General features: G+C 45.1%; 1 protein-coding gene across 3 annotated transcripts in view; it reads left to right on the top strand.

The window, feature by feature from the left end:
* Positions 1-26893, top strand: part of LOC121284474 (PC3-like endoprotease variant B) — an 893918-nt gene that overhangs the window by 237599 nt on the left and 629426 nt on the right. For all 3 annotated transcript variants that reach the window (XM_041199978.1, XM_041199979.1, XM_041199980.1), the window contains exon 3: positions 11863-11976. In XM_041199978.1, coding sequence (XP_041055912.1) covers positions 11863-11976 — 114 coding nt within the window. The remainder of the gene's footprint in view (positions 1-11862; positions 11977-26893) is intronic.

Genomic DNA, 26893 nt, shown 5'->3' with positions numbered 1-26893 from the left:
CTGAGAGGAGCCCGCAGAGACAAGCAGTTCATGCGCCAATGTGAGGTTGCTCTGGACCTCCCTGCTCACCATCGAAGGTCGGGCACCTAGTTGGGGTATTAGGTGCCTCATCCATCTCACACAAGGACACTGACCACCTGAGGTCAGTGCCTGTGTGAGGATTTGCAGGTCCGAATGCAACTCCAGGAATCCTTGATTCTGTCCCGGGAGCTGCCTTTCCATGAGAGTCATCACACTCTCGATGGAGGAAACAGTGCGCTTGCCATGAGGGTCACCGCAGCGTTCGTGCTCCACATGGACTCCTCCACAACGGAGACCTTGGCACACACGTCCTCAAGGATCTCCCCCAAATCCTCCCAAACATCTTGCTGGCTGCCTAATAGGTGACTCCAGAGGCTTGTCATCTGCTACAACTGAGCATCATTCTGGTCCCCAGCTGTCTTTTGACTGTGGGTGCCTTTGGCGCTCTCTGCCTCTGGCTGCACCTCAAGCGAGTGTGAAGCGCCCTCACTGCTGTGCACCGACATTCTAGCCGAAGATCTAATGCCCACCTGGTATTCGCGCAGGTGCCTGGTTCAGAGACCGGGTGTGACGCAAGTGCTTCTGGAGCCTGGCGGTGCCTGGTTCAGAGACCGGGTGTGACGCGGGTGCTTCTGGAGCCTGGCGGTGCCTGGTACAGAGACCGGGTGTGACGCAGGTGCTTTTCGAGCCTGGCGGTGCCTGGTTCAGAGACCGGGTGTGACACAGGTGCTTCTGGAGCCTGGCGGTGCCTGGTTCAGAGACCGGGTGTGACGCGGGTGCTTCTGGAGCTTGGCAGTGCCTGGTTCAGAGACCGGGTGTGACGCAGGTGCTTCTGGAGCCTGGCGGTGCCTGGTTCAGAGACCGGATGTGACGCGGGTGCTTCTGGAGCCTAGCGGTGCCTGGTTCAGAGACCGGGTGTGATGCAGGTGTTTCTGGAGCCTGGTGGTGCCCAGTTCAGAGATCGGGTGTGACGCAAGTGCTTCTGGAGCCTGGCGGTGCCTGGTTCAGAGACCGGGTGTGACGCAGGTGCTTCTGGAGCCTGGCGGTGCCTGGTTCAGAGACCGGGTGTGACGGAGGTGCTTCTGGAGCCTGGCGGTGCCTGGTTCAGAGACCGGGTGTGACGCAGGTGCTTCTGGAGCCTGGCGGTGCCTGGTTCAGAGACCGGGTGTGACGCAGGTGCTTCTGGAGCCTGGCGGTGCCTGGTTCAGAGACCGGGTGTGACGCAGGTGCTTCTGGAGCCTGGCGGTGCCTGGTTCAGAGACCGGGTGTGACGCGGGTGCTTCTGGAGCATGGCGGTGCCTGGTTCAGAGACCGGGTGTGACGCGGGTGCTTCTGGAGCCTGGCGGTGCCTGGTTCAGAGACCGGGTGTGACGCGGGTGGTGCCTGGTTCAGAGACCGGGTGTGACGCAGGTGCTTCTGAAGCCTGGCGGTGCCTGGTTCAGAGAGCGGGTGTGACGCAGGTGCTTCTGGAGCCTGGCGGTGCCTGGTACAGAGACCGGGTGTGACGCGGGTGCTTCTGGAGCATGGCGGTGCCTGGTTCAGAGACCGGGTGTGACGCGGGTGCTTCTGGAGCCTGGCGGTGCCTGGTTCAGAGACCAGGTGTGACGCGGGTGGTGCCTGGTTCAGAGACCGGGTGTGACGCAGGTGCTTCTGGAGCCTGGCGGTGCCTGGTACAGAGACCGGGTGTGACGCAGGTGCTTTTGGAGCCTGGCGGTGCCTGGTTCAGAGACCGGGTGTGACGTGGGTGCTTCTGGAGTCTGGCGGTGCCTGGTTCAGAGACCGGGTGTGACGCAGGTGCTTCTGGAGCCTGGCGGTGCCTGGTTCAGAGACCGGGTGTGACGCGGGTGTTTCTGGAGCCTGGTGGTGCCTGGTTCAGAGACCGGGTGTGACGCAGGTGCTTCTGGAGCCTGGCGGTGCCTGGTTCAGAGACCGGGTGTGACGCAAGTGCTTCTGGAGCCTGGCGGTGCCTGGTTCAGAGACCGGGTGTGACGCAGATGCTTCTGGAGCCTGGCGGTGCCTGGTTCAGAGACCGGGTGTGACACGGCTGTTTCTGGAGCCTGGCGGTGCCTGGTTCAGAGACCGGGTGTGACGTGGGTGCTTCTGGAGTCTGGCGGTGCCTGGTTCAGAGACCGGGTGTGACGCAGGTGCTTCTGGAGCCTGGCGGTGCCTGGTTCAGAGACCGGGTGTGACGCAAATGCTTCTGGAGCCTGGTGGTGCCTGGTTCAGAGACCGGGTGTGACGCAGATGCTTCTGGAGCCTGGCGGTGCCTGGTTCAGAGACCGGGTGTGACACAGGTGCTTCTGGAGCCTGGCGGTGCCTGGTTCAGAGACCGGGTGTGGCGTGGGTGTTTCTGGAGCCTGGCGGTGCCTGGTTCAGAGACCGGGTGTGACGTGGGTGCTTCTGGAGCCTGGTGGTGCCTGGTTCAGAGACCGGGTGTGACGCAGGTGCTTCTGGAGCCTGGCGGTGCCTGGTTCAGAGACCGGGTGTGACGCAGGTGCTTCTGGAGCCTGGCGGTGCCTGGTTCAGAGACCGGGTGTGACGCAGGTGCTTCTGGAGCCTGGCTGTGCCTGGTTCAGAGACTGGGTGTGCTTCTGGAGCCTGTCGGTCCTCTGGCGTCAGGGGAGGGTCTTCGGGGTCCTGCGATTGGGTGTGAGGTGGCAAATCTAAGGGAGAACAATAACATGTCATTAGTTTAAGTCATCACACTGTCACTGTGCATGCCAGGCACCCTGGTGAGAGCATGGAGATCTGCATCATGGTGCCTTCCTCTTTCAATGATCTTGAGGAATGCAGTTTCGAGGCTCCCATCAATGATGAGACTACACAAGAACGTTTGCAGCATCTGAAACTCTCACCTCTGTGCACTGCATTCTTACCTTTGTCTGACACCCCAGCCTCTCTGCGGCCGGGCTGACCAAGGTACGTGCCAGTTCTCCAGTGCCAGGGCGTCCTGCTCATATCCTGAAAGGATTAGGAGGTTAGCTGAGCCTCCACTGGTCCGGGACCTTTCAATGTTGTTATGGGCTGACTTCTCCTGGATGGACAGAGGAGCATATATTAGTCCCCTCACTATCTGCAGAACCATCACAGCCTGGCCAGCCCCACCTAAGGAAAACGTTGCAGGGCACACCCGAGTCCTGACCCTCAAGCCGCAAAGCACTCAGTGCAAACAGCTCCGGCGTCATTGACAGTCGGTGCTCAGACTCTAACACCCCTGAGTTCCACAGGGGGTACGGCCAGCCCTTAACACTTCACCACACTGATCCATGCCAATATGGTACTCACCCTTCCTGAGCGCAGCAGGTCATTAAACCTTTTGTGGCACTGTACCCAGGGGTGCTGCACCACATCATGGCTGCTGACCTGTGCTGTCACCTCCTCCCAAGCTCCTTTTGTTAGGTGCGGTGGCCTCCTCCTTCCATCCCTGGGTACAAGGGTGTCCCTTCTGGCAGCCACCTCCTCCAGGAGGACCGCAAGGCACTCATGAGAAAACTGGGGGGGGGTGCTGAGTGCTCGCCCGACTTGCCCTCCCGCCTGGCGTCTGCAGCTGCATTACTCTCCATAATTTACACTGGCCTACTGACAACGTCGAAGTTGTCCTCATTGCCAGCAGCCTTCCAGTGTCTGATTCTGCTGGTTTTAAACTGGCCACTGGTGGGTTGTCATTGGACTCAGCAGCCGACAGGCCCCTGCTTGCCGCTTGCCGACCATTAATTGGCCCGCCTGCGTGAAATCTTGGTTGGGGGCCGATCGCGGGCGGTGGCCCACTCCCCAGCCACTGCCGCCGACCTCAAAATTCTGCCCCTAGGTATTTTTCTTGTAGCTCTCCTCTGGACCTTTTCCAAGGCCATGGTATCATCCCACGTGGGGGAAGAAAAACTGGATGCTGTACTCTATTTGTGGTCTGACCAGTAACCAGATAGTGTCATTTGATTTACACTGTATGGTTCTTTTGACACAGCCCAATATCTTGTTAGTTGTAGCTACAGCTTCTCTACATTGGTCATGAACCTCAGTGACACAATAAGACTAGAATCAGTTGTTCTCTCGACTTCTTTCAGTCTTGTTCTTTGCGAATGGTCTGTGTACTCTGTGTTGACCCTATCAACATGCATGCTTTTATCTAAATTAAATGCCATTTTTGGATTTGATTGCACTCCTCTACCACTTTATCTCTTGCACAATGGAAAACCCATTGATGAAATTATCAGGTCTAAGAATTAAACCATCCCAATTTTTTGGCTGAAGCAAGTGAGTTGTAAACTCAAACAAGAACACTTCTGCCCAAAACTGGCCCACAGCTAATATAAGGACCAATGATTTGAGAAGCCCTTGGATTTGATACAATATGGAATGTAATTCCAGACTCGTATTAAATTGGGCTTCCAAAGTGCCCAAAAGTTCTCTGCAATTTCCTTAGTACTCTTTAAACTTACTTGCCTTTAATTTATCTTCAACTGCAAATTAGCAAAGCTCTTTCTTAGACAGAAGGGTCAGGGTTCTAGTCAGTTACTGTAAACAAGCCACTGCTGAATTGGACTGTAAACAGAGCTTAAAACTAAGCTTGGTGCAACGTGATATCATGACAGTAGTATTATTAACGTGCAAACTTATTCTTACTGTCCTGAATTATTGAGCCATATTGTGCTCAGCATCTTGCAGCATGTGCTGTTAGTTAGACTTTTTCCTGCACCCTTCAGCTCAAAATCTCATTGCTCTGTGGGTGCAAGTTGATGATGCAGTAAGGGAAATGTGCCTAGGTCTTGGTGAATGGAAGGATCAATTGTCTATTTCCTTAACTAATGAGAATTGAGGATTAAGAAGGAAACAGGAACAATGGAGAAAGAGGGTGAACTAGAGTCAAATCAGGTACAGATAGAGAAAGAAAGATTAGATTGAGAGAAGAGAGACAGAAATGAAAACAAAAAAGACATTTAAAAGTTTTTTTTTCATAAAATCTGTGAGAAATGACTCTATAAAGGAAGGAGAGTCAGTTTAAATAGTTCCCTTTCTGAGCCAGAGAAATTGATTGGCATTGCATTAATATTGCATTTCATTATAATTGCATAAATACTGTTATCACAAGAGCAGGTTAGAGGCTGAGAATTCTGTGGAGAGTAACTCACCTCCTGACTCCCCAAAGCCTGTCCACCATCTACAAAGCAGAAGTCAGGAGTGTGATGGAATACTCTCCACTTGCCTGGATGAGTGCAGCTCCAGCAACACTCAGGAAGCTCAGCACCATCCAAGACAAAGCAGACCGTTTGATTGGCACCTCATCCACCATCTTCAACAATAGTGTCTCCACCACTGACACAGAATGGCAGCAGTGTGTACTAGCTACAAGATGCACTCAGCAATTCACCAAGGCTCTTTCAACAGCACCTCCCAAATCCGTGACCTCGACCACCTAGAAGGACAAGGCAGCAGATGCATGGGAACACCATCACCTGAAAGCTCCCCTCCAAGCCACACACCGTCCTGACAATACCACCAGTTCTTTCACTGTCACTGGGTTAAAATCCTGGAATTCCCTTCCTAACAGCACTGTGGTGTACCTACATCGAATGGACTGCAATGGTTCAAGAAGGCAGCTCACCACCACGTTCTCAATTAGGTATTGGGAACAAATGCTGGCCTAGCCAGTGACGCCCATATCCCATGAGTGAATTAAAAAAATGACCATGTCATTAAAAGGGCACTTACACTGTTAAGTACCAGCTTTAACTTTGTGCAGTAAGTTAATTCGAGTTTACTATGCAAATGCATCATGTTCATAAAGATAATTGGGAGGTTGAGGGCATGATGCTTTTGTGTGAGGTCATCCGTGGAGTGGTGTAAATTGAGCAAGTTATGTGAATTCACAACTGTGTATCTCTTTTTCTTCACCTGAATTTCTGGCCAATTTGTGCATTAATAAAAGCATACGCTGCAGTCTCACCATTATTTTTCCAGCAAGATTTGGGTCAGTGTAATTGAACCATTTGAATTTTGGAAAGAAATAACAGCAAATGCACCCATTAATCAATTGGGGTAGTGTGTCCCAATTCTGGACATCACACTTCAGGGAGGATGTGTAGGCTTCAAAGAGGTTACAGAAAAGATTAATAAGAATGATTCCAGGGACGAGGGGCTTCAGTCATGTGGATAGATTGGAGAAGGGGGATTGTTCCCTTTAGAAAAGAGGCGGTTGAGAGGAGATTTGAAAGAATTGTTTAAAATCATGAGAAATTAAGACAGAGTAGAAGGAGAAAAACTTCCCACTGGAGGAAGGGTTGAGAATCAGAAGCCACTGATTCAAGGTGAATGGCAAAAGAACTAATGGCGTAAAGAGGAAAATCCTTTTGCACAGCAAGTCACTAGGATCTGGAATGCACTGCCTGAGAGTGTGGTGGAAGAGATAAAATATACAGGGCCATGGGAAAAGGGTGAGGGAGTGGAACTAGCTCAGTTGCTCGTGCAGAGAACCAGTATCCACACAACTAGCTGAATGGTCTCCTCCTCTGCTGTAACCATTCCATGATTCTAATCCAAGAGTTAATCCAAGTATGGGAATTACTCACAGGGTTATTATAAGTGCTTCAGCAAAATAACAGACTGAAAAACCAGCATGTGACAGGCAGTGAAACATTTGAAGAATACTGAGGTGGAGCTTGTTTTAGAGGTATTTTGCATCAAGGAAGCTGATTTAGACTACCCAGAACACTTCAATCCCCCATGAGAGAAGAAAGATCTAGAAGGGCATTATCAGATAAGATATTTATTTTAATAAGTAGGGGTCGAAAAGCCTTGAGGATAATTTAAAAATTTGCACTGATAGAAAAATGAGACACCATGAAATATGAAATAGAGACAACTGCAGGTGGACCTGGTATCCTATGGTAATTCATTTCAGGTGAGAGTAAACCGATTCAATTGTTTTCCCTATCATACGGCAAGGAGGTTAAGTCTAATAAGTAATTGTCAGAATTATTTGTATATTTGAAACTCATGATATCTATTTAGTAGTCAGCTGCAGCCAAAGATTTGTAAAATATTTAAAGCAAGTATGGCCTTTAAATTAGGAAACTTTTAGAGATTTGTAATTATATTATAATGTACAAAACGTCAGATGTATGTCAATAAATTAGACTGTTTTGATAAATTTGGAAAAAAATTAATTTACACAGTAAACCTTAATGTTGTCATGAATAGCAAGCACCAGTAAATTTCAGGAAGAGGTTGAGCAATGTTACTGTTAGTGTAATTTTCTTGGTCAGAGATTATTTTTAATTTCGCAAGAGTTTGAGTCAATTTATAACCGGATTGACTTCTAATAAGCTGGACCTTCTCAGCATTGCCTCAGTACCAAGGTACATAGGGTCACCTCAGTCAGGTCGAGCAGGTCAAAGGAGCCTCAGGAGAAAGTCTCTAAATTGGTTCAGCTGGTAGGGCATAGTTTCTGACCTCGGCTCCTTTCAAACTCCACAGAGAAATAAACAAAAGACTTCAAGAAGAAGAAAGTGACCTCAGCAACCTTGAAAAGCAATGATATTTTCCTTCTTTCTCCCAGTCTCTGGATGTCCAAGAGAAGAGTGCAGTTTAGCTACATTTGGATAGTCTAGAGCCATGATGATCCATGGCAATGGAGAGTCTAAATAGGCAGAACTGAGCAAGCATTTTGCCAGATGGAGTGAACATGTCACCAATCTTGTAGTGTCTCAGATTTGCGATACACCTTCTGCTGTTTGCTGTTTGCTCCTTCCTTCATTGTAGCTTGCCAAGTCACGACCTGGAACATTCACATGGCAACTAGAGAAAAGGAGGACAAGGAATATTACCATCTTCCTCTCTTCCAATCAGATAAAATACTCACTCAAAATGCATGACTTACTTTGGGACAAGGTTGAGAACTGGAATACCTTTCAGAAAAGAACTGCACATTACCCAAATAAGAGAAATATGAAAATGAAATTATACTGCTATAAATATCATATATAATTTTTGTGTTGTAGCTTCCGTGACTAAATTAATGTATTGTTAACTGGCTTGCCATTTTAGAGGCAGCAAACATTTTCAGAAATCCTATAGTTGCAGAAAGGGGGACAGATTAAGCATAGTTATTAAAAGATATCTTATTAGTTTTTCCTAAGATCTACTTACTTAAGATCCTTGTAATGAATCATTAGTGTAGGTTTGAATAATACTTAGATCATGATAAATTTAGTTTTCTAAATGGTAAGAGGAAATTCAGGGGAAAATGCCTTGCACAGTGTTTAAAAAAAACATAGCGTCAAATTATGCTTTCCTTGGATTTAGTAACATCTGGCCTGTAGTGCTTTTTTTACACTGGTGTGGGGCTATCTATGTGTATCTCCACCTAGCTCATTGCAATTAGCATTCTTTTCAGTCCTGGAGGTTGATCAAGAGGAATCAGCGATTTTAAAACTCAGTACCGGCAAAGTACAAAGCAGTACACAGCTGGCACTGAATTTTTAAAACGCTGACACCTCCTGATCGGGTATTCAGCACTGAAAAGGATAACGGTTCTCGTTAACCCTGTGGAGTGCCCACTGATAGACCTGCCACTGATGCAGATGAGGGGCCCTTTGCCTATCTCAGAGCTAAATATCAAATCACTTTGGAGCTTCGGGAAGAAGATTAAAACTATGATTTCTTCTATCAGGTAGGAGAGATTGTAAGTAGGGATCTTATAGGGCACCCTTTAAAAAAAATCAATACTTACAAGATTATGATTATTTTTCTTTCTTTTGTTCCAAAGAATCGATAAGAAATTGTAAAACTATAGTGCAGAATATTGCAGTCTGATTGTATATACCATTTAACAACAGACTGATCAATGACCATCTACGCTCTTGATCTCAATTTGATCTTCCCTTGTAAGAAAGGGGTCAGAAGGCTAAGAGTAGTCTGGACAAAAATCTAAGGTCCCATTTTATGCACAGTCTTTGATTAAGATGGCAATGATTGCAATATTCCGATGTTTTAATGTAGACAGGGAGATGAGAGAAGTTATAAATAGTGTGAGATGCCTCAGCTTGAATCAGTTCTGTCTATTTAATGCAGTGCTTATTGGGGCCATAAACTGAAAGCTAATAATTTTGGTGAGTCCTGAAATAAAGCCAGAAGCTTGAATTCCTGCCATTAGCCCTTGATGATGAATAGGGCTAATGAATACAAGTAAGTGGTCGGAATCTGTGACCAGCTGCATCAAGGCAGGTAATACAGCTCAGATTTAATTGGGAGCAGGTATTGGTAGGCTGTATTACTTTAATTGGTAAGGAGGATTTCTAAATGGAAAGGACAAAGTATAATGGCCAAATTGTGCTGTACAATAGCACTTAGGCTGGGATTGTATGCATTCGTTAATCTGCTGAGGAATGAGGCAATTCTGAACAATTTTCTCAGTGAAACCAACTCCAGAAAGCTTGTCCCTTTTGTTCTCCCTTGGGAAAATGCAAGATTGAAACAGAAAATACCTCTATGGAGGCAATCATTTGCCACGTGTGGAAAGCGGATACAGCTGTAAACTATGAAAAAGGGATCTTTGTAGTACAATAAAGGATGGAAAAGGAGATAAAGCCAGGGATAAGAGTGGGCCTGTCACTGCTTCAGTGAAGGTATAAAGTGATGACATTTACAGTGACAATTGAGACCGTAAAAAGAACTCAGTAAAATTTAGATTCAGAAATTTGATCTTTAAAAGACAGGCTGTGATAATTAAAAGTAGACTTAAACTGTTAAGCAAGTCATTAATGAAAGAAGGGTTTTGGGACCCTTTTAAAAAGTTAATGATGCAGTTGCCATTACTCTGGGAACCATATTTTCTATCCAAATCAACTACACCTCATCATTAGACGGTAACATAACTACATTTAAATAATATGTTGGTTTGTAAATAAGGATAGCCTTTCAATGCCAAGTTGTTAATATCAATGAATTATCTAAGAAGCTTATCCCATTTAATATTGTGATGACATCAGCATCATTAAGAAAAAGTTTTTTTTAAGTATGGTTAAGTGTCAGTTTATTGAAGGACATATTTTCTTTGAATTTCCTAAAATTATACCATTGTAGTTGAAATAGTAAATTAACGTTGAAATGAGTAGGGTGCCTTGTCTTTAAAAATGAAAGGATTGTGATATGACATTAACCTCAGATGTTGCTATCCTGCACTCAAATGTATGACCTACAATTAAATGTTACATGGTGCAAATAGAAAACAATTTTCTTAATTAAATCTGCCATGCTCGAGTCTTTTTTTGCTATAATGAAATGTTAATGTTGCTCATGGTTACAACAATATTAAAATAGGTTATCACAGCTGCAGTATCACAATAATCGATACATATATGATCTGACAGCAGTATTAAAAAATGAAGCACTAGAAATTAGTCTAATCCTGTTTTGACATCCAGACTTGGCTCTGCAGAGGTGAATACATGTCCGAAGCTAGAAGCCCAAGAAGCACTAGAAATTGGTCTTTGGGCCTCACCTGCATTTTCAAGCTGAGCTGCCTGTGGATGGATGACCAAGAGAAACCAATTGGTCATTAGCCCTCTTTTAAATCACGGGAGAATGATTAGAGGAAGCTACAGGGCTGGTATGAGGATGGGAGGTGATTGTGACTCCTATGGAGTTGGAGGAAATGATCCTCAACTTCTTCCTTCTTGAGTTCTCTGCCCAAAGGTAAGTCTGACTGACAGCATCACAACCTACAACACGGGTAGGGCATGGAGGCAGGTCCTGAATCTACACCAGCTGGAATGGTGATTGGACCCCATGCTGCTGGCACCAAGCTGATCCAGATCGGCCATCCAGCCAACTGGGCCAACCGGCCCCCCAAGGAGCTCAGGTTGCTGTGACATCATACGCTTTTACACGCATGTTGTAGCCTGGAGCTATGGATAATGATGGTAGAGGCGCCAATTTCTTTTCATCACATGGCTGACCAGGAATCTCACCCGCTTTTACTGTCAGCCATTGGCCTATGTTGGAAGGATTTACAAGTTGCTGCTCAACCTGCTGTGAACACATCTTCCTTGTCATTAAGTCCTGGGTGGGGCTTGAACCCAGAGCTCCTGGCTCAGAGGCTGGGACACTACCCACTGTGCCACAAGACCTCCTCCCATTTCCATAGAAATGTCTTTTGGAAAATCCAATTCAACAATTTGCCTTTGATTGGCTGCTGGTGTTGCTGAAGAATCCAGCGTGGGGCAGCCCCAATACCTGTTCTGTTCAGGTGGCCAGTTTGTGAAAGGGGCCCATTAATAGGTGTTAAGCCCTTAATTTACCTGTTCAAGGGGAGCTCATGACTGTTTTATGCCTAAAAATGGGTTCCACAAATTTGGAAGTGGGACTGATGCCTGTGCAGGTTGGGCACATGCCATTCCACAGCTCAATTGGTCCACTTTGCATCCACTTTACACATACCAATTTCAACTAATGTGTTGAAAAAGAATTGAGTAAACTTGATACAATACATTAACCGATGCTGATGCTCATCAGACCAGACCCCCCCCCCGCCACCATGCTCCCTTAGTATTTCATAAGGAAAGTTCCTGATCCTTCCCAATACTGCCCAGCCCCCAACCAAATTCCACTACCAGTGCATTGTGTTGGAACTGTCACTACATGATGGACCCCAGTGGACTTTGACAAGGCAAAAGTTTCACTTATAGTAATGTTGACAGCATAATCTGAGGCATCCTCAGCGTAGTGCCTTAAAAGTTTGGCAGAGTTTGAGCATATTAGTTTTAATTGTGTTGTAATAACAGTTGTAATAATTGATACAGTAGTTCAATATGTTCCATAATCTCCTCTTACTTTGTGACAATGCAGGTTGGAAATCTAAAAGGGTTCTACATCTTGAAGTCTCCAAGTAAACAATTCAGGAAAAGAATCAGAAAACGAAGCACAGAGCAACTGCTGAAACGGCTTTCCCAGGATCCCCAGGTGGGTTTCATGTGTTGGTGAATGATGAAAAGTGAGATGGGCACCTCTGCTAACGGCTGAGTTCACATGTTCAAAGCAACCCTGTCTGATGCACAACAAAGTCTTGGTGTGTTATATTGATATTAAATTAAAGTTTTGAGACATTTTCTTTGCACAAATGGCAGATTACATGATTACAACCTAATTAATACATTTTTCCATGTATCAAACCAGAACGTGTCACACCCATGATAATATTTACTCAGGTTACAATGATATTAAACAATTCATTTTATTTTCCTTCTAATACATATTTTTAAATATATAAAGAATTAAAAATCTGGTTAATTTACACAGATACCAAGTAGTCATTTGTTTCTGTTTTATAAGTAATTTGTTTTTGTTCGTGTGGACGTTAACCATTAACCTTTAAAGCCTTTGCGGATTGTACTAAATCCCGAAAATGATATTGTGATGGTGTACAAACAATTCAACACACGCAGGTGAAAAGTCTTTGTATAATATTCACTTTAAATAAACCTGTGATCTGTGGATTAATAACTAACCAGCACATCATTTTTAAAAATTGGTTAACTGTTATTAAAAACCAAAATACTGTAGGGTTCTGATGAAAGATCAATGACCTGAAATGTTAACCCTACTTTCCTCTCCGCACAGATGCTGTATGACCTGCTGAGTGTATTCGGCACTTTCTGTTCAAGCTTTTTTTAAAACGTTAATCTCATAGTCTGTAATAATAAACAAGCTGTTGCACAGCACTTTTAGCTTTGAATCAGTACAAGCTCTTAACTGTAATATAGGTGTATACGTATGAGGTCACACATCATTTGCCCTTCACACCCATTGCAGTATTACTGCAGTCTGGTGCCAAGCCAAGTTTTAAATGGTCCCCAGGATATCCAAGGGGAACTATTCCTGTTTAATTCTGATCTCTTTAGTATAAGCTGCATATAGAAATCTTTTGGAACAATTGACAGGGGAGAACTAGTTGCTCAATTTCATATTTCTAACGCATCTCTTGTGATCAACACCTCTGGAAGTATTATAATAGATGAAGTGTTTTCATTCAGATTAACAGGCACTAAGTATTATTGGTAACTTTACTAATAATATCCTCTGCCATCACTTCTATTGGTTCTGCTGGAAAAAATGCCTGTGCTGTTTGGCCACAGAATGGCAAAGTCAAACAGATTGACAGATATTGCACAGAGTAGCCAGGTAGCCAATTTGGAGAGACGAGCATTTTGTGTGATAAATTCAATGCAATAGATGAGCGCAAAGTCTCTTTGCGCCAGAAATATTTTGCTGCAAGCCTTATGGAACTTGTCACTGACTAAATATTTCCAAAATTACCAAGATAAACTGACGTAGTTAATCTTTATCAATCTACTTGCTGCTAAAACCACAGAAGAAAATCACTGTACCTGATTTTTTCTTTCGAATACTGAATGAGCTTTCCTGATTGTGCAAGCAGTTTTAATTATATTGGTTTATAAATCTATTATTATTGTCATTAACAAGAATAACAAAGAGAATCTGCAGATTTAAAAACAGACCATTATGTTGGCTAATGTAAAGGGAACTTAATGAATGATAATTATGGATATGTTGAAAGATTAATTATTGTTGTAACTAAACTTATGTGGCCAACTGGACAGTGGCCTTGAAAATTAAAATAATCTGCAGCAACTTTAGTTGTTCTTGAAGTGTAAATGGAGTCTGATGACATCATTGAGGAAAGGAAGTTCTTGTTGGGGCCAGATTTTCATGTTGGAGGTGGGAATTGGGAAATTTCCTGATGTTGCGATTCCATCTCCAACCTGGCAGTGCTGGCTGGTGGGATTTTCATTAGCTGAGGCCTGTCCATTGGTGCCTTGATTGCAACATGTGCAGTTAATCACCCCATGCACCAGGGAGAGCCCGGCAGTTGAGGCAAAACCTTTGTTCTCTGCATTTGAGGTCACATCCGTTGGCAAACTGATGTAAACATCTACCCTTGTAAAAATGGCATCTGTGACGATGTGAATTCAGTGGCGAGCAACTGACTGACAAGTGATACATAGTTCAGCAGTAGGGCCCTGAAATGATCCCACAGCAAAGAAATTGAGGGCCACTGGCATCGGCAGGGCCTGTTGATGGATTGTGCAAGATGAGAGGTCATTATTAAGAAAGGCACAGATGTCCATTGCCGTCTCTTTGGACTGTCACAGTCTCCTGCTGCACCAACGCTTGGACATTTCCAGGTGAGTTGCTGTAATGGCACTGGTTATAGAATGTGTCTGTCAAAGAAGTCTTTGTATCTTCTGTAAGCTAACAGCAAGTCTTTATTAACTACTTGTAACTATATACATATATACAGTAAAGGGCACAGGCAAGGAGCTATCTCCATCTCTAGATCTTAACACATCTCTAGCCAACACCACACTGAATCCAGGTCTGGGCCATGTGCCTTCTTACATCACTGTGTTGGTGATACTGTACTCAGTCCCACATTAACCCTGTATACACCAGACCCTTATACTACATAGGTAAGGCTATTGCAGTAGACCCTGCGCTGAGTATTTTTGGGGCCTCCTCTTTGGCCTTGGCTCTTGAAGTTTACTCACTTGCTGCCTGCCCAGAAGGGAAAAACAGGTCGGACCACTATTCTTATTTCCCAGTTTTACTATTTTTTTCTTCTGGGTGGGGGCCCTTCCTCATGTTGCGCAATGCTGCCGTTGTGCTGCCTTGATTACCTGTAGGTGTAAGGGACCATTTCCTGTGGTGGAATTCCTTCCTTGGGATAGAATTTGTGCATGCCTGGCTGAGTGGCCTGAATTGGCATTGAAGTCAGATTTTTGAGCAGCCCCGAAATTGCCTTGGATTTCAGCACTTCCACTTTCACCCCGCTCCCTTATGCAACACCAGCACCTTACCTGGGACTTTCCAGCTCACTTTACTGCTAAGGCCTGCTTACCTGCACACTTTCCAGAACATTCCTGTCCTTCAGAATGGCCTCCTATTCCCTTTCTTGACTGTACTGTGCTGGCATGGTTTACACAGCCTTCTGAACTCTGCCCGACCTTGTGAAAATCCCAGAGTTACTGGTTCAGCACTCCACCTAATGGCGGCGAAGGTGTCTCTCATGATATCTGTGGGCTCCTGACCCACCCTATTTCCCAAATCAATAAAAATGACTGGATCCAGAAACTGGAGTGGGAATTCTGGATCTGTGCTCCAGCTGCCATTTCTTTTCTCTACCTGATTCTGTGCAGGGCTGCGTCGACACCACAAAATCTGGCCCTGCTGTGCTAGATAGAATGTGTCTGGGTTGGGAACAATATTGAAAGGTATAGATATAGGCACAGACTGACATGTTCAAATCTTCCATATTTGCTTAAGCAGGGGAACAAAATGGGTGGTCACGGCTCAGCCACATGTTGTACACTTCCCCGAACACCCTTTCCACTGACCGCAATTTGCTACTGCCCACTGTGTGCCCTCGCTAAGTTGAATTTCACCCCCATTGGTTCCTGTGCTGTTGCACTGTGAGTGGATGGTGACAGTATTAAATGATGAAGATGCAGGGATGAATAGGAATTTTGTAGTTTCTTTCTCAACTACCTTTTAGTGTTCAGAGATTTTCTTTAATGCAGAAGTCATGAGATTAAATAGGTTTGGGTATAACCCATTGTAAAGTGGCTTGTTTGTGGCCTGTTGAAGCAGTAGGTTTAAAGGTCTCAAAGGCCTTTTGTTTTTTCTGCCTTGTGATAAATTTAGTCATTTGGTAGGACAGAACTTGAGCATTACTGAAAAAGAGACATTTTTTGTTGAAGTTTTTTGTCTTGCACTCATCAGGACAATTTTCAAGAAAATACCAATGTTAGAAGAAACAGCAGATTTAAATCTATTGTTTTCCCCCGACATTGGCATTTTCTTGTGAATTGTCCTGATGAGTGCAAGACAAAAAGCTTTGACTTAAAAAGTCTCTTTTTTTCAGCAATAAATTTATTTAATGAGTTTATTTAGTTGCACTGGGAAAGGAGTACTTTCGCATGAGCATTGTATGCAGCAAGAACCTCCAGTCCTAAGTTGCATCATGACAGAAGGAAAATAGAAGAAACCTGAACACCATTGACCTGATGAGCTATATTGAGTTACGAATGCCAGCAGCATTGCTCAGCATGACTCAGAAACTAATGACAGTAAATTGCCTTAAAAGAAAACTGCTTCCTGCTGCTGTAGGCAAGGAGGACTTAATACGGACAACTTCCTGATCAAATTTAGTACTTTCTATTTTTGCTGAATACTATTGTTTAAACTCATGTGTACTGGAACTAAAGAATAGAATTATTTATGAACACTTCATCATAAATCATTTTATGTATCTTGTGAGATGAGAACAAACTGAGGTTTTTTAAATAAATTAGCTCCCATGAGTGAAATCAAATATTAAACAGAAACCATTGAAATGTTGTCTGGATCAATGGGCAGGGTAGGTAGGAAGAAAAAGTGCAGGATTTTTGAAGGCGACGAAGACAGGACCAGAGGCAGGCAGACCCAAAATTTCACGCCACTAGCCGTCATGGCAGTTTGCTGGCAGCATCCCACCCCCTGGATATTTTTTAGAAGGCCAGGTTGGGCAAGTGGCAGCAAGCCACTTTAAGTAATTAAGGGCTAATTAAAGCCCCTTTCCCACGGTGACTGGAATTTTCTAGTTGGCAGACGAACCCTATACAGTAGCCAAAACATGACTGGGGAGGGGAGGCGGCTTCAAGGTGTGTGACAAAGTGGCACAGAGTTTCATTCCAGTAGCAATTCCCCTGCCTTCCCTGCCAGCCACACCAGCAGCTGCTGGCCACCCAGTGGAGAAGTTGCCCTCCACTTTCACGCCCTGACAGCTGTGGCCGCTTTTTAGCAAGTGCTTGTCACCTGGTCTTCAGAGGGCAGCATCATTTTGAGGTGCCCCCTTTCTTTCACTCTTTCTCTCTTTCACTCTCTCACTCTTATATGCCTCAGCAGCTGCCACCTCAGATAGTGGGGTTGCTGATTTGTCATCGTTGGTGGGTCTGCTTTTGGCCCTCCAGCCTTGGCAGCCCTCTCGCCCTCTTTAATCGGATGCCAAGCCATCCTCTGGCCACTAATTTGCCAGCTTGCCAAAAGTTATATTGTGTGTATATTCCTGACACAATGCAGGGTCGGGATGTGCATTTGATCCAGGGACGTTGGGGTTCCGACCTCAAACAGAAACTCTAAATCAGGGTGTCAGATCACCTGAGGAATGTGGGTTTAATGTGTGCCTGTGGGTCTGTGTGCAGGGGGTTTCATGCCAATGCGCTGAATTTTAACTTAAAAAAAGTTGTGGCTTTAGGTGGGGTTGGGGTGGAGGCCAAAGCCTCAGAAATCTGTTTCCTCAAGCCAAACCCACACCTACTCCAACCTGTCTATTTCTGTTCTTAATTGAAGATGGAAGTTGGCTGAGTGACCAAGCTGATAGAAGAAAGTGGGTTGCAATTTTAAATATGATAATGAGGGTGCTGAAATTTAACAGCCGCCGGCCAGGTTTTCCAAGCAGTTGGTAGCCCAGTAGCTTCCTCAAGACGAGGACTTGGTAGATTCAGGAGTTGTGCCTTCACATCTTGTTCCTGGACTCAGGTACCTGCCTGAGGAGCCTCGAGATCTGGACTGCCCCCAATAGTGACCTTCCCTCCCAGGCCTCCAACCTTCCCCACAACCCCAAAATTAGGCCCGTTTTCAGACCCTGATTTCCCCCACCATGAACAGGCTTCGATCCCACCACCGCCAGACCCCAATCCCTCAACCCATCTGAAGCCTCCAAACCCCAGCCACAACCAGGTCCCAATTCCTTCCACCCCATGATTAGGCCTGATCCCCTCCCAATCATGCTAGAATCACCTCCAACGCTACCAGGCCCCAATCTCCCCACTCCCAATACCAGGCTCGATTTTTCTTCCAGCCAGCCCCCAATTTACACCTCCCACCATCATCAGGCCCCGATGCCCCTGCCAAAGGCAATCCAACACCATGTCCCTAACTCACCATGCCCCCAATCCCTAAAACCACCAGGCATCAATTTCACCCCTCTCCCCCACGCTCAAAGGGTGGAATTTTAACCATGGCATGCAGCTCCCAGTGACCGAACAGGAAATGGCTGCCACTTCCGCTCTCTTGCTTTTTGCTTGTTCCCACACGATTACAGTTAAAATTTAAAGTGCAGCGGCGTGCACGGGAGACATGTTGATCAAGTGGCAGGAGAAGCTTTTCAGTGACAATGCAGCCGCTACAGGCAGGCTATAAAATAACCTCCTGGATAACCAGGGAGGCTCTTCATCACAGCCACAACATTCCTGCCCAACTCCATTGCCATTAACATAAGACTTATTGAGAGCACAAAGGTGGCATGGGTGTTTTTCAAAATTAAATTTCATTTGTAAATATTTCACAATACAATTGGTTCCATTTTATTCATGTGCATCATCACTATTATTTGTTGAGACTAAATAAGAGAGCTAAATGTACTGGCTCACCACAAGGTTAGCACACATTGATGGTTACAGGGGAGTTGGGGACACTTATTGTTGAAGAAATTATGATGTATTTTTGAGTTCACTCTTTATTGAACATTCATGTTAGTGTCCAGTGTTGTATTCACCACTCTGTGGGATGCGGCTGAACCTCCCTCCATTTTATGCATTTTAAAGCAGATTGTCCGAGATCACTCTCAGCGGAGATAATCGAAATGTTACAGGTGAACTCAAAGTCCTGTACGGACTCTTTCAGCCAATGAGACAGACCCGCATGTGCACAGTACTGACACCACCTTTTAGGCCCCCCATTTACTTTCTTGATTGACTGTTACCATCACCCAAGGACACCAGGCCCTTCCCTCTTAAACTCCTCCAGGCCACTGACCCTACTCCACATGCCACCACCCTCCTCCACCCCCTTCAGTGACTCACCCTTGCCACCCCGAGCCTCCATGCAGCTGTTATTCTCTTGCTTCCCCCCTTGTGCTGCAGAGTTGAAAACCGCTGACCTCAGACACAACTCACAAAGCTGACTGTACAATGCCATCTTTAAACAAACGTGAACTGTGTGCATGAGATTCTTGTATCCTATTCACTTCATCTTGAAGGTTGCGCATAACTTTAAACAAGTCTTACGCTAATGAGTATTCAAGGCATGCTCATGGGAGCCTACCACAGGCTGGTGTGAAGCCCAACACGCCACAAACACACCGCTGACTTAATCGCTGCTTCTTAACCCCATCGGGAAATCAAAATTTTGGCTTCTGCCTAATTCAGTCATCCTGCATGTCACATTTCCAGCTCTTTCAGGCTCCATAAGATCCTAGCCCCTCCCACCCAAGGCCTTTGAACTCCCCCTCCACCATCAGGACCTGACTCCCAGCCTCACCCCAGCACCAGGCTCTGATCTCTCCACCCCTGACCCAAGGCTTCTGACCTTCCATCCCCGCTCAGGCCTCGGCCACCTCTTCCCCAGGATTGGCAGCCCCCATGGTCAACCACCACCTCCACAGCTTTCTGGTCAACCCCCCTTTCCTGGGTCACACCCACCTCATGCCCCAGTTGACCCCATCCCTGCTCCCCCACTTGACCAACCGCCCCACTCGACCCCACCAATTCCCAGAACAGACTAACATGCTTCTGCAGCTGTCAGAGGCTGGTTTCCCACCTGACTGGAGGCCCAGCAGTTATGGACCTCTGGGAGGGAGCTGATCACTGACATCAGGGTTGTGTTCGGGAAGAGTAAATTGGAAGAAATTTGCTTTGTGGGAAAAAAGCTGTTAAAATGGTCAAAACTCCCCAGAGACATGAAGGTTTTCAATTTTGTTAAATATTCTGCTTATGATTTAGATTATTGTTCTCTCTTAATGAGATAGTAAACTGCCTGTCAAAATCTAGCTATGACTGTGATAAAACATGTAGTCATTCGGGAGATCGGGCATCACCGAGAAGGCCAGTGTTTTTTAGCCATCCCTCTTTGCTCTTGAGAAGGTAGTGGTGAGCTGTGTGGTGTAGTTAACACCCACAGTGCTATTGGGGCAGTTTGTTGCCTGCCCCTTGTTCTGCCTCCATAAAACCCGGAAGTGGCTGGGTTGGAGTCGTAGCTCAAATTTTAAAATTTGAACATCTGATCGGAATCCAATCCACTCGTTTTTCTGTCCTGAAATTCTCCTTACCACTTCAAACTTCCTACTCTGGCTGCAAGCCGCCTTGATGCCAGGGATCATTTCTTTGGGACCTCAGTAGGGTCCTGCTGCAGCCCAAAATTCCCCTCCCACCCAGTAGCCAGATCAGGCTTTCTTTGTCAGACTCAGATGAGAGACGTAGGTGAGGCTCAACATTTAAAATCTCTCAGTCTCTGGTGTGGAGCACCAGACAGCTTCCCTTCTGCCTCAATCCTCTAATACATCAAGCTTGCTACATTAAAATCATCCCCAAAAAAAGATCTACCGTGCAGCATCAGGTAAAACCCTTCTATAATAAACTGCCAAATTAGCATTTCTTTCCCTGTTAAGAATCATTTAAACAGTTGCCAGTTTTATGTGTTAATTTAGGTACAGCATGAAGCAATGCATAATGCAACTCCTGTACGTTCTGCACAGTGCATTGTGTTTGCATTGATCTGAAGGAATTTCAATACTATACATAATACTAAATAGTCTGCAAGCCTATGGTGTATATACAGCCATTTGCCAGCAAAAGCAAAAATATACATTTGAGGAAAAACAATTCAACGGAACAAGGATCACTTTCAATTAAGCAATACCTTTCAAGAAAAAGTTGATGGCCTGGATTTTCTGTGCCCTCCAGTGTCGGGCATGTTCAGTGGCGTGAAACCAGTTTGCGATCGTCCATTCAGCCCACATTTCCCACCATCGGACATCTGGAACCTCATTGTAATGCATCAGTATATCATTATATGGCCAGCCCGCTGGAATCATCCCCCATCTGCGGGAAAACACACTGACGTGTTTCACAACAGCACGTAAGCAACGTACACCTGGCGGGCTACACTTCGCTCGGGACTTCAAGGTTTGTTTATCTACTTTGCTTTGGTCAGTACTCACAATCATCAGCGCCAGGCTTCACAGACAGCACCACATCACTCTTAGGGGGCCCCACAGGTAGCTCGCTACCTACCAGATCAGCCATATGTGGGTGGCTTTTCAATGGCAATAGGGCAAGGTCTTGCTTGGGGAGGGGATGAAGTGGCCTCATGCAAGGGAAGAGGCTGCAGGATGAGGGCTGTACTGGGGAAGGAGGGTAACCCAGGGTGTGTTGGGGCACATGTTGATCTGTGCAAGTGGCCTCAAGATGGTGAGGGCTGAGGAAGCAGTCTCCAAAGGAGATGAGGCCAGATGGAGATGTGAGGGTGTGTGTGTGAGAATGGGTGGTGATGTCCCTTGAGCTGGCAGTGAGTGAGATGCCAACGAATGTGTGATGGGATTGAGTGTGTGAGTTTAGAGTGATGAGATGGTTGTAATATCCTGGCTGCACGGACGAGATCATTCATCTTCTTTCTGCATTGGATGGCCAACCTCTTCTGTGTAGCATTGGCACTGACCACAGCTGCCATTGTCTACCAAACCGGAGTAGTAATGTAGCTGCCTCTCCTGCGGGAAGAGTGGGGGTAGAGGACATCACAGCGGGCCTCCATGCTGTCCAAAAGACGCTCGTGGGCTGCTGTTTTCATGCGTTTAGGAGCTATGTCTTGTTTGCTACAGTCCTGGGCTGAAAGCACTGAACGTGGCTGTACTTTAAATGTGGTGTCTGGCGTGATGAAGCAGCAGGCTAATGGCACCATGGAAACTGTGTTTCCCGGTAATGCATAATGCAGCAGGTTTGGGACGATATGGTGTGAAAATCCGCCATTGCGGCCAGTGGGTAAAATGTCCTTTTACATGCCCGCTACCACACTTATTGCAAACCAGGGGTGATTCCGCCCAATTAATAGCCTATCACTCAATAGACCTTTTAATTATTCTAATCAACTTGTACAGAACATTTTATGTCCTGTCTCTGGGCTTCCCCCATACACTAAAAAAATTCAAAATATTATCAGTTGAACCATTTTTCTCTGATGTATTTAAGAAAATGTTGTTGAAAATGCCTCAAAGGATTCTAAAAAGCCTTTCCATTAGTTTTCCTCATAAACTGTGGACATAATAGGTTTTTAAAAAACGTGTTTATGTAGTAAAGCACTGGCATGAAAAGAATAGTTGAACAGATAATGCAATATTAAATTCAAATTTGGCATTTTTTTTAAATGCTTCTCAATCATTCTTATATTTGAAATCAAGAGCGAGGTTTTAATTTTAATGTAATACAAACCAATAGAAGTATTGGATAACAATCTGTCCTCACAGTAGCAGTGGTGAAATTAATATTCACTACTTTTTTGCCGGTTAATAGAATAATGTCACATGGAAAGAATGAAGAGCGTGAAAACGATGTTCTATAAAGAAATTTATGGAAAAAAAAAATAGGCTTGCTGCGATAGGCCTCACTAGCTGCCAGCTCAGCTTGTTAGCACTTAAACTTAAATGTGTGTTGAAATCACATTGTGCCTTTCCATAGCGATGTGCACTTCTTGTGAATGGTAAAACCAATAGAGCAATGAAGATGACAACATTTGACACAGATGACGGCACATTGAACTGATCCCTGTCAAGTTTCACTATTGAACCTGTACCAGACACCACAAACACTCAAAGTGCCAGCACTGCTTTGATCTGCAAAAACAGAAGTTGGCCAGAAAGTACAGTAACAAACAAATCTAACTGAAACCATAAGCCCTCTTTGGTTCATACTCACTACCACAGTGTTTGACTCATGTGATTACTTTGTGTGAAGAAATCTGTAAATTTGAGCATGGGGTGGACTTAGAAGTTGTTAAATGTTCCTTTGCTAATGTAAACAATAAACTACTGGAGTTTGAAACAAAGCTGAAAGTACATCAGTGGTAACTTTGATTTAGAAAACTGAAAAATTTAAAAAATCTTACACATCAGAGCCATTTCTGATCATATTCCTGTGGGCCAACGTTTAACATGGTTCTAAGAGCAGTAAAACCACTTGATGGAGACTCACTGTATGATGGAACTGTTAACTCTATGTTGGCAAAGGAATTTCAGGAATATATTTGCAATGACTACTCTATGGTAGCAAATGGAGTATTTTTGGAGGCGACTAAAGTTTATTTCATAGGTTGGATAATGTCATACTTGTTATTCGATATTCAAGAAGGGAGTTTGTTATTCAAGAAGGGGTAAACCAGGGAACTACAGTCCAGTCAGTCTAACCTCAGTGGTGGGGAAACTATTGGAAGCAATTCTGAGGAACAGAATTAATCTACACTTGGAAAGGCAGGGATTAAGCAAGGACAGTCAGCATGGTTTTGTTAAGGGTAGGTCATGTCTGACCAACTTGATTGAATTTTTCGAAGAGGTGACCAGATGTGTAGATGAGGGCAATGCATTTGACATAGTCTGCTTGGACTTCAGCAAGGCTTTTGATAAGGTCCCACATAGGATACTGATAACGAAGGTAAGAGCCCATGGGATCCAAGGCAATTTGGCAAATTGGATCCAGAATTGGCTGAGTGGCAGGAAGCAGAGGGTGATGGTTGAGGGGTGTTTTTGTGACTGGATGCCTGTGTCCAGTGGTGTTCCACAGGGATCGGTGTTGGGTCCCTTGCTGTTTGTGGTATATATAAATGATTTAGACTTAAATGTAGGAGGGTTGATCAGTAAATTCGCGGGTGACATGAAAATTAGTGGGGTGGTAAATAGTGAGGAGGATAGCCTTAGATTACAGGAGGATATATACAAACTGGTCAGGTGGGCTGATGAGTAACAAATGGAATTTAATCCGAATAATTGTGAGGCGATGCACTTGGGTAGGACAAACAAGGCATGGAAATGCACGATGAATGGTAGGACCCTGGGAAGTACCAAGGACCTTGGTGTGCATGTCCACCAGTCCCTTAAGGTAGCAGGACAGGTAGAAAAGGTGGTTAAAGAGGCATATGGGATACGTGCCTTTACTAGCTGAGGCATAGAATATGGAAGTAGGGAGGTTATGCTGGAACTGTATAAAACACTGGTTCGGCCACAGCTAGAGTATTGCGTGCAGTTCTGGGATCTGCATTATAGGAAGGATGTGATTGCATGAGAGAGAGAGTGCAGAGGAGATTTACCAGGATGTTGCCTGGGCTAGAGAGTTTTAGTTATGAGGAGAGATTGGATAGACTGCGGTTATTTTCCCTGGAGCGGAGGAGATTGAGGGAGGACATGATTGAGGTGTATAAAATTATGTGGGGCATAGATAGGGTAGACAGGAAGGCGCTTTTCCCCTTAATAGAGGGATCAGTAACCAAGGGGCATAGATTTAAGGTAAGGGGCAGGAGGTTTAGAGGGTCTGTGAGGTAGAATTTCTTTCACCCAAAAGGTGGTGGGAATCTGGAACTCACTACCTGAAAGGGTGGTAGAGGCAGAAACCCTCATAACATTTAAGAAGTATTTGGATGTGCACTTGCGATGCCGAGAGCCGGAAAATTGGATTAGAATAGTTAGGTACTTGTTTGACCGGCGCAGATTTGATGGGCTGCAGGGCCTTTTTCTGTACTGTAGACCTCGATAACTCTATAACATATGCTGCTTTTGAAAAGTTTCCTGTACTAACCGCCAACTCCAGCATGATGCCACCACCAAACACATCTTCCCTTCACCCCACCTATCGGCATTCCATAGGGATCGCTCCCTCTGGGACACCCTGGTCCACTCCTCCATCACCCCCTACTCCTCAACCCCCTCCTATGGCACCACCCCATGCCCACGCAAAAGATGCAACACCTGCCCCTTCACTTCCTCTCTCCTCATCATCCAAGGGCCCAAACACTCCTTTCAAGTGAAGCAGCATTTCACTTGCATTTCCCCCAACTTAGTCTACTGCATTCGTTGCTCCCAATGTGGTCTCCTCTACATTGGAGAGACCAAACGTAAACTGGGCGACCGCTTTGCAGAACACCTGCGGTCTGTCCGCAAGAATGACCCAAACCTCCCTGTCGTTTGCCATTTTAACACTCCACCCTGCTCTCTTGCCCACAGGTCTGTCCTTGGCTTGCTGCATTGTTCCAGTGAAGCCCAATGCAAACTGGAGGAACAACACCTCATCTTCCGAATAGGCACTTTACAGCCTTCCGGACTGAATATTGAATTCAACAACTTTAGGTCGTGAGCTCCCTCCCCCATCCCCACCCCCTTTCCGTTTCCCCCTTCCTTTTTTTTCCAATAAATTATATAGATTTTTCTTTTCCCACCTATTTCCATTATTTTTAAATATTTAAAATCTTTTATGCTCTCCCCACCCCCACTAGAGCTATACCTTGAGTGCCCTACCATCCATTCTTAATTAGCACATTCGTTTAGATAATATCACCAACTTTAACACCTATGTGTTCTTTTGTTCTATTGTTGTTGACATCTTTTGATGATCTGCTTCTATCTCTGCTTGTTTGTCCCTACAACCACACCCCCCCTCCACTTCTCTCTCACTCTCTCTCTCTCTCTCTCTCTCTACCCCCCCCCCCCCCAAAACACCTTAAACCAGCTTATATTTCAACTCTTTCTTGGACTCGACTTCAAGTTCTGTCGAAGGGTCATGAGGACTCGAAACGTCAACTCTTTTCTTCTCCGCTGATGCTGCCAGACCTGCTGAGTTTTTCCAGGTAATTCTGTTTTTGTTTCGCCATTTTTCTTTGTTCAACACAAATGTTTCCCTTCAAAATTTTATAAGTATTTTTTCCAAAATTAGTTCACTTGAATTTTAACCATGCCCTTGACAACAATAAACATCCTAGCACCTTGAATATCCTACTTGTGACAAGTAGTAACCCTATAACCACAGATTTTCGCCCAGTAACTACAGCCAGAATTTCTTTGCACTATACAAAGTACAGGCAGGCGCATAGGTCCATAACACATTTAATCAGCCTCATTTTTCGATCTCCTCTGATTTTATTTTGGACTCACGTTCAGTGGAAGGTAACAGCTCTGAACTGGGAGCCTCAGCGATAGCCTGTACTTGGACTTCATAGGCTAAATTTTTGTCTCCTGCTTAGGGGGAAACCTGAGTCGGGAGGGCCAAAACAGAGGTGGAGAGCTGACATTTTTAATTTCCTCAGTGATTCCCGCTTCCTGCCATTTTTGTTGGGTTGGGAATTATTTCTGGTCGTAATCAAACATTCACTTAAGGAGACTTTATGTTCATAATTTAAATCCCTGCTAGAAATTCAAATTTCCCTGTTCTTGGTATTTTTGTGTAGGCAGGCAAGAAACCTACTATGTAAATCTGTCCTGGCAACTATATCCACAGAAGCTGTTTGAGCAGATGGTCAGACTTCTGTTTTTCAAGGTGGCCTCATTATGAGTGGACAATGGACTCAGCTCAGCAGGAGTCTGTTTACACTTGAAGGGGAGTGCTAGCTTTGTTTGCTTTACATCTTAATTTCCTTGGAATAAGTGATTCTTTCTTTGTGGTTTTTTAATGCCTGTTTGTTCATTTGGACAAGATTAAGAGACGTGAACTGGATTAAAGCTTTTGTCATTTATACTATGAATGGCTGTGGTTGATTGACACATTTATGAGGTTATAGGATGAGTATTTATTTTCCAGATGGGATTTTCAAAGCCTCCTTCCTTATTGTATCAGTTTCAGGTTAATTTCAAAGACTTGTCAGACTTGCCAATGGCTCATTGGTTCTGTACATAGTGGATAGTGGGTATGGAGGATGCATGGGGGCATGAAGTTGTTATGAGTGGGCATGGGGGTAAGAAGGTGCATGGAGTGGGCATTAGGGAGATGAGGGGGCATGGATTGGGCATGGGGGA

Source organism: Carcharodon carcharias, chromosome 11 (genome assembly GCF_017639515.1).
Source record: "Carcharodon carcharias isolate sCarCar2 chromosome 11, sCarCar2.pri, whole genome shotgun sequence".
NCBI lineage: Eukaryota > Metazoa > Chordata > Chondrichthyes > Lamniformes > Lamnidae > Carcharodon > Carcharodon carcharias.
The sequence above is the reverse complement of the archived record's forward strand: the minus strand, read 5'-3'. Positions and strand labels throughout refer to the sequence as shown.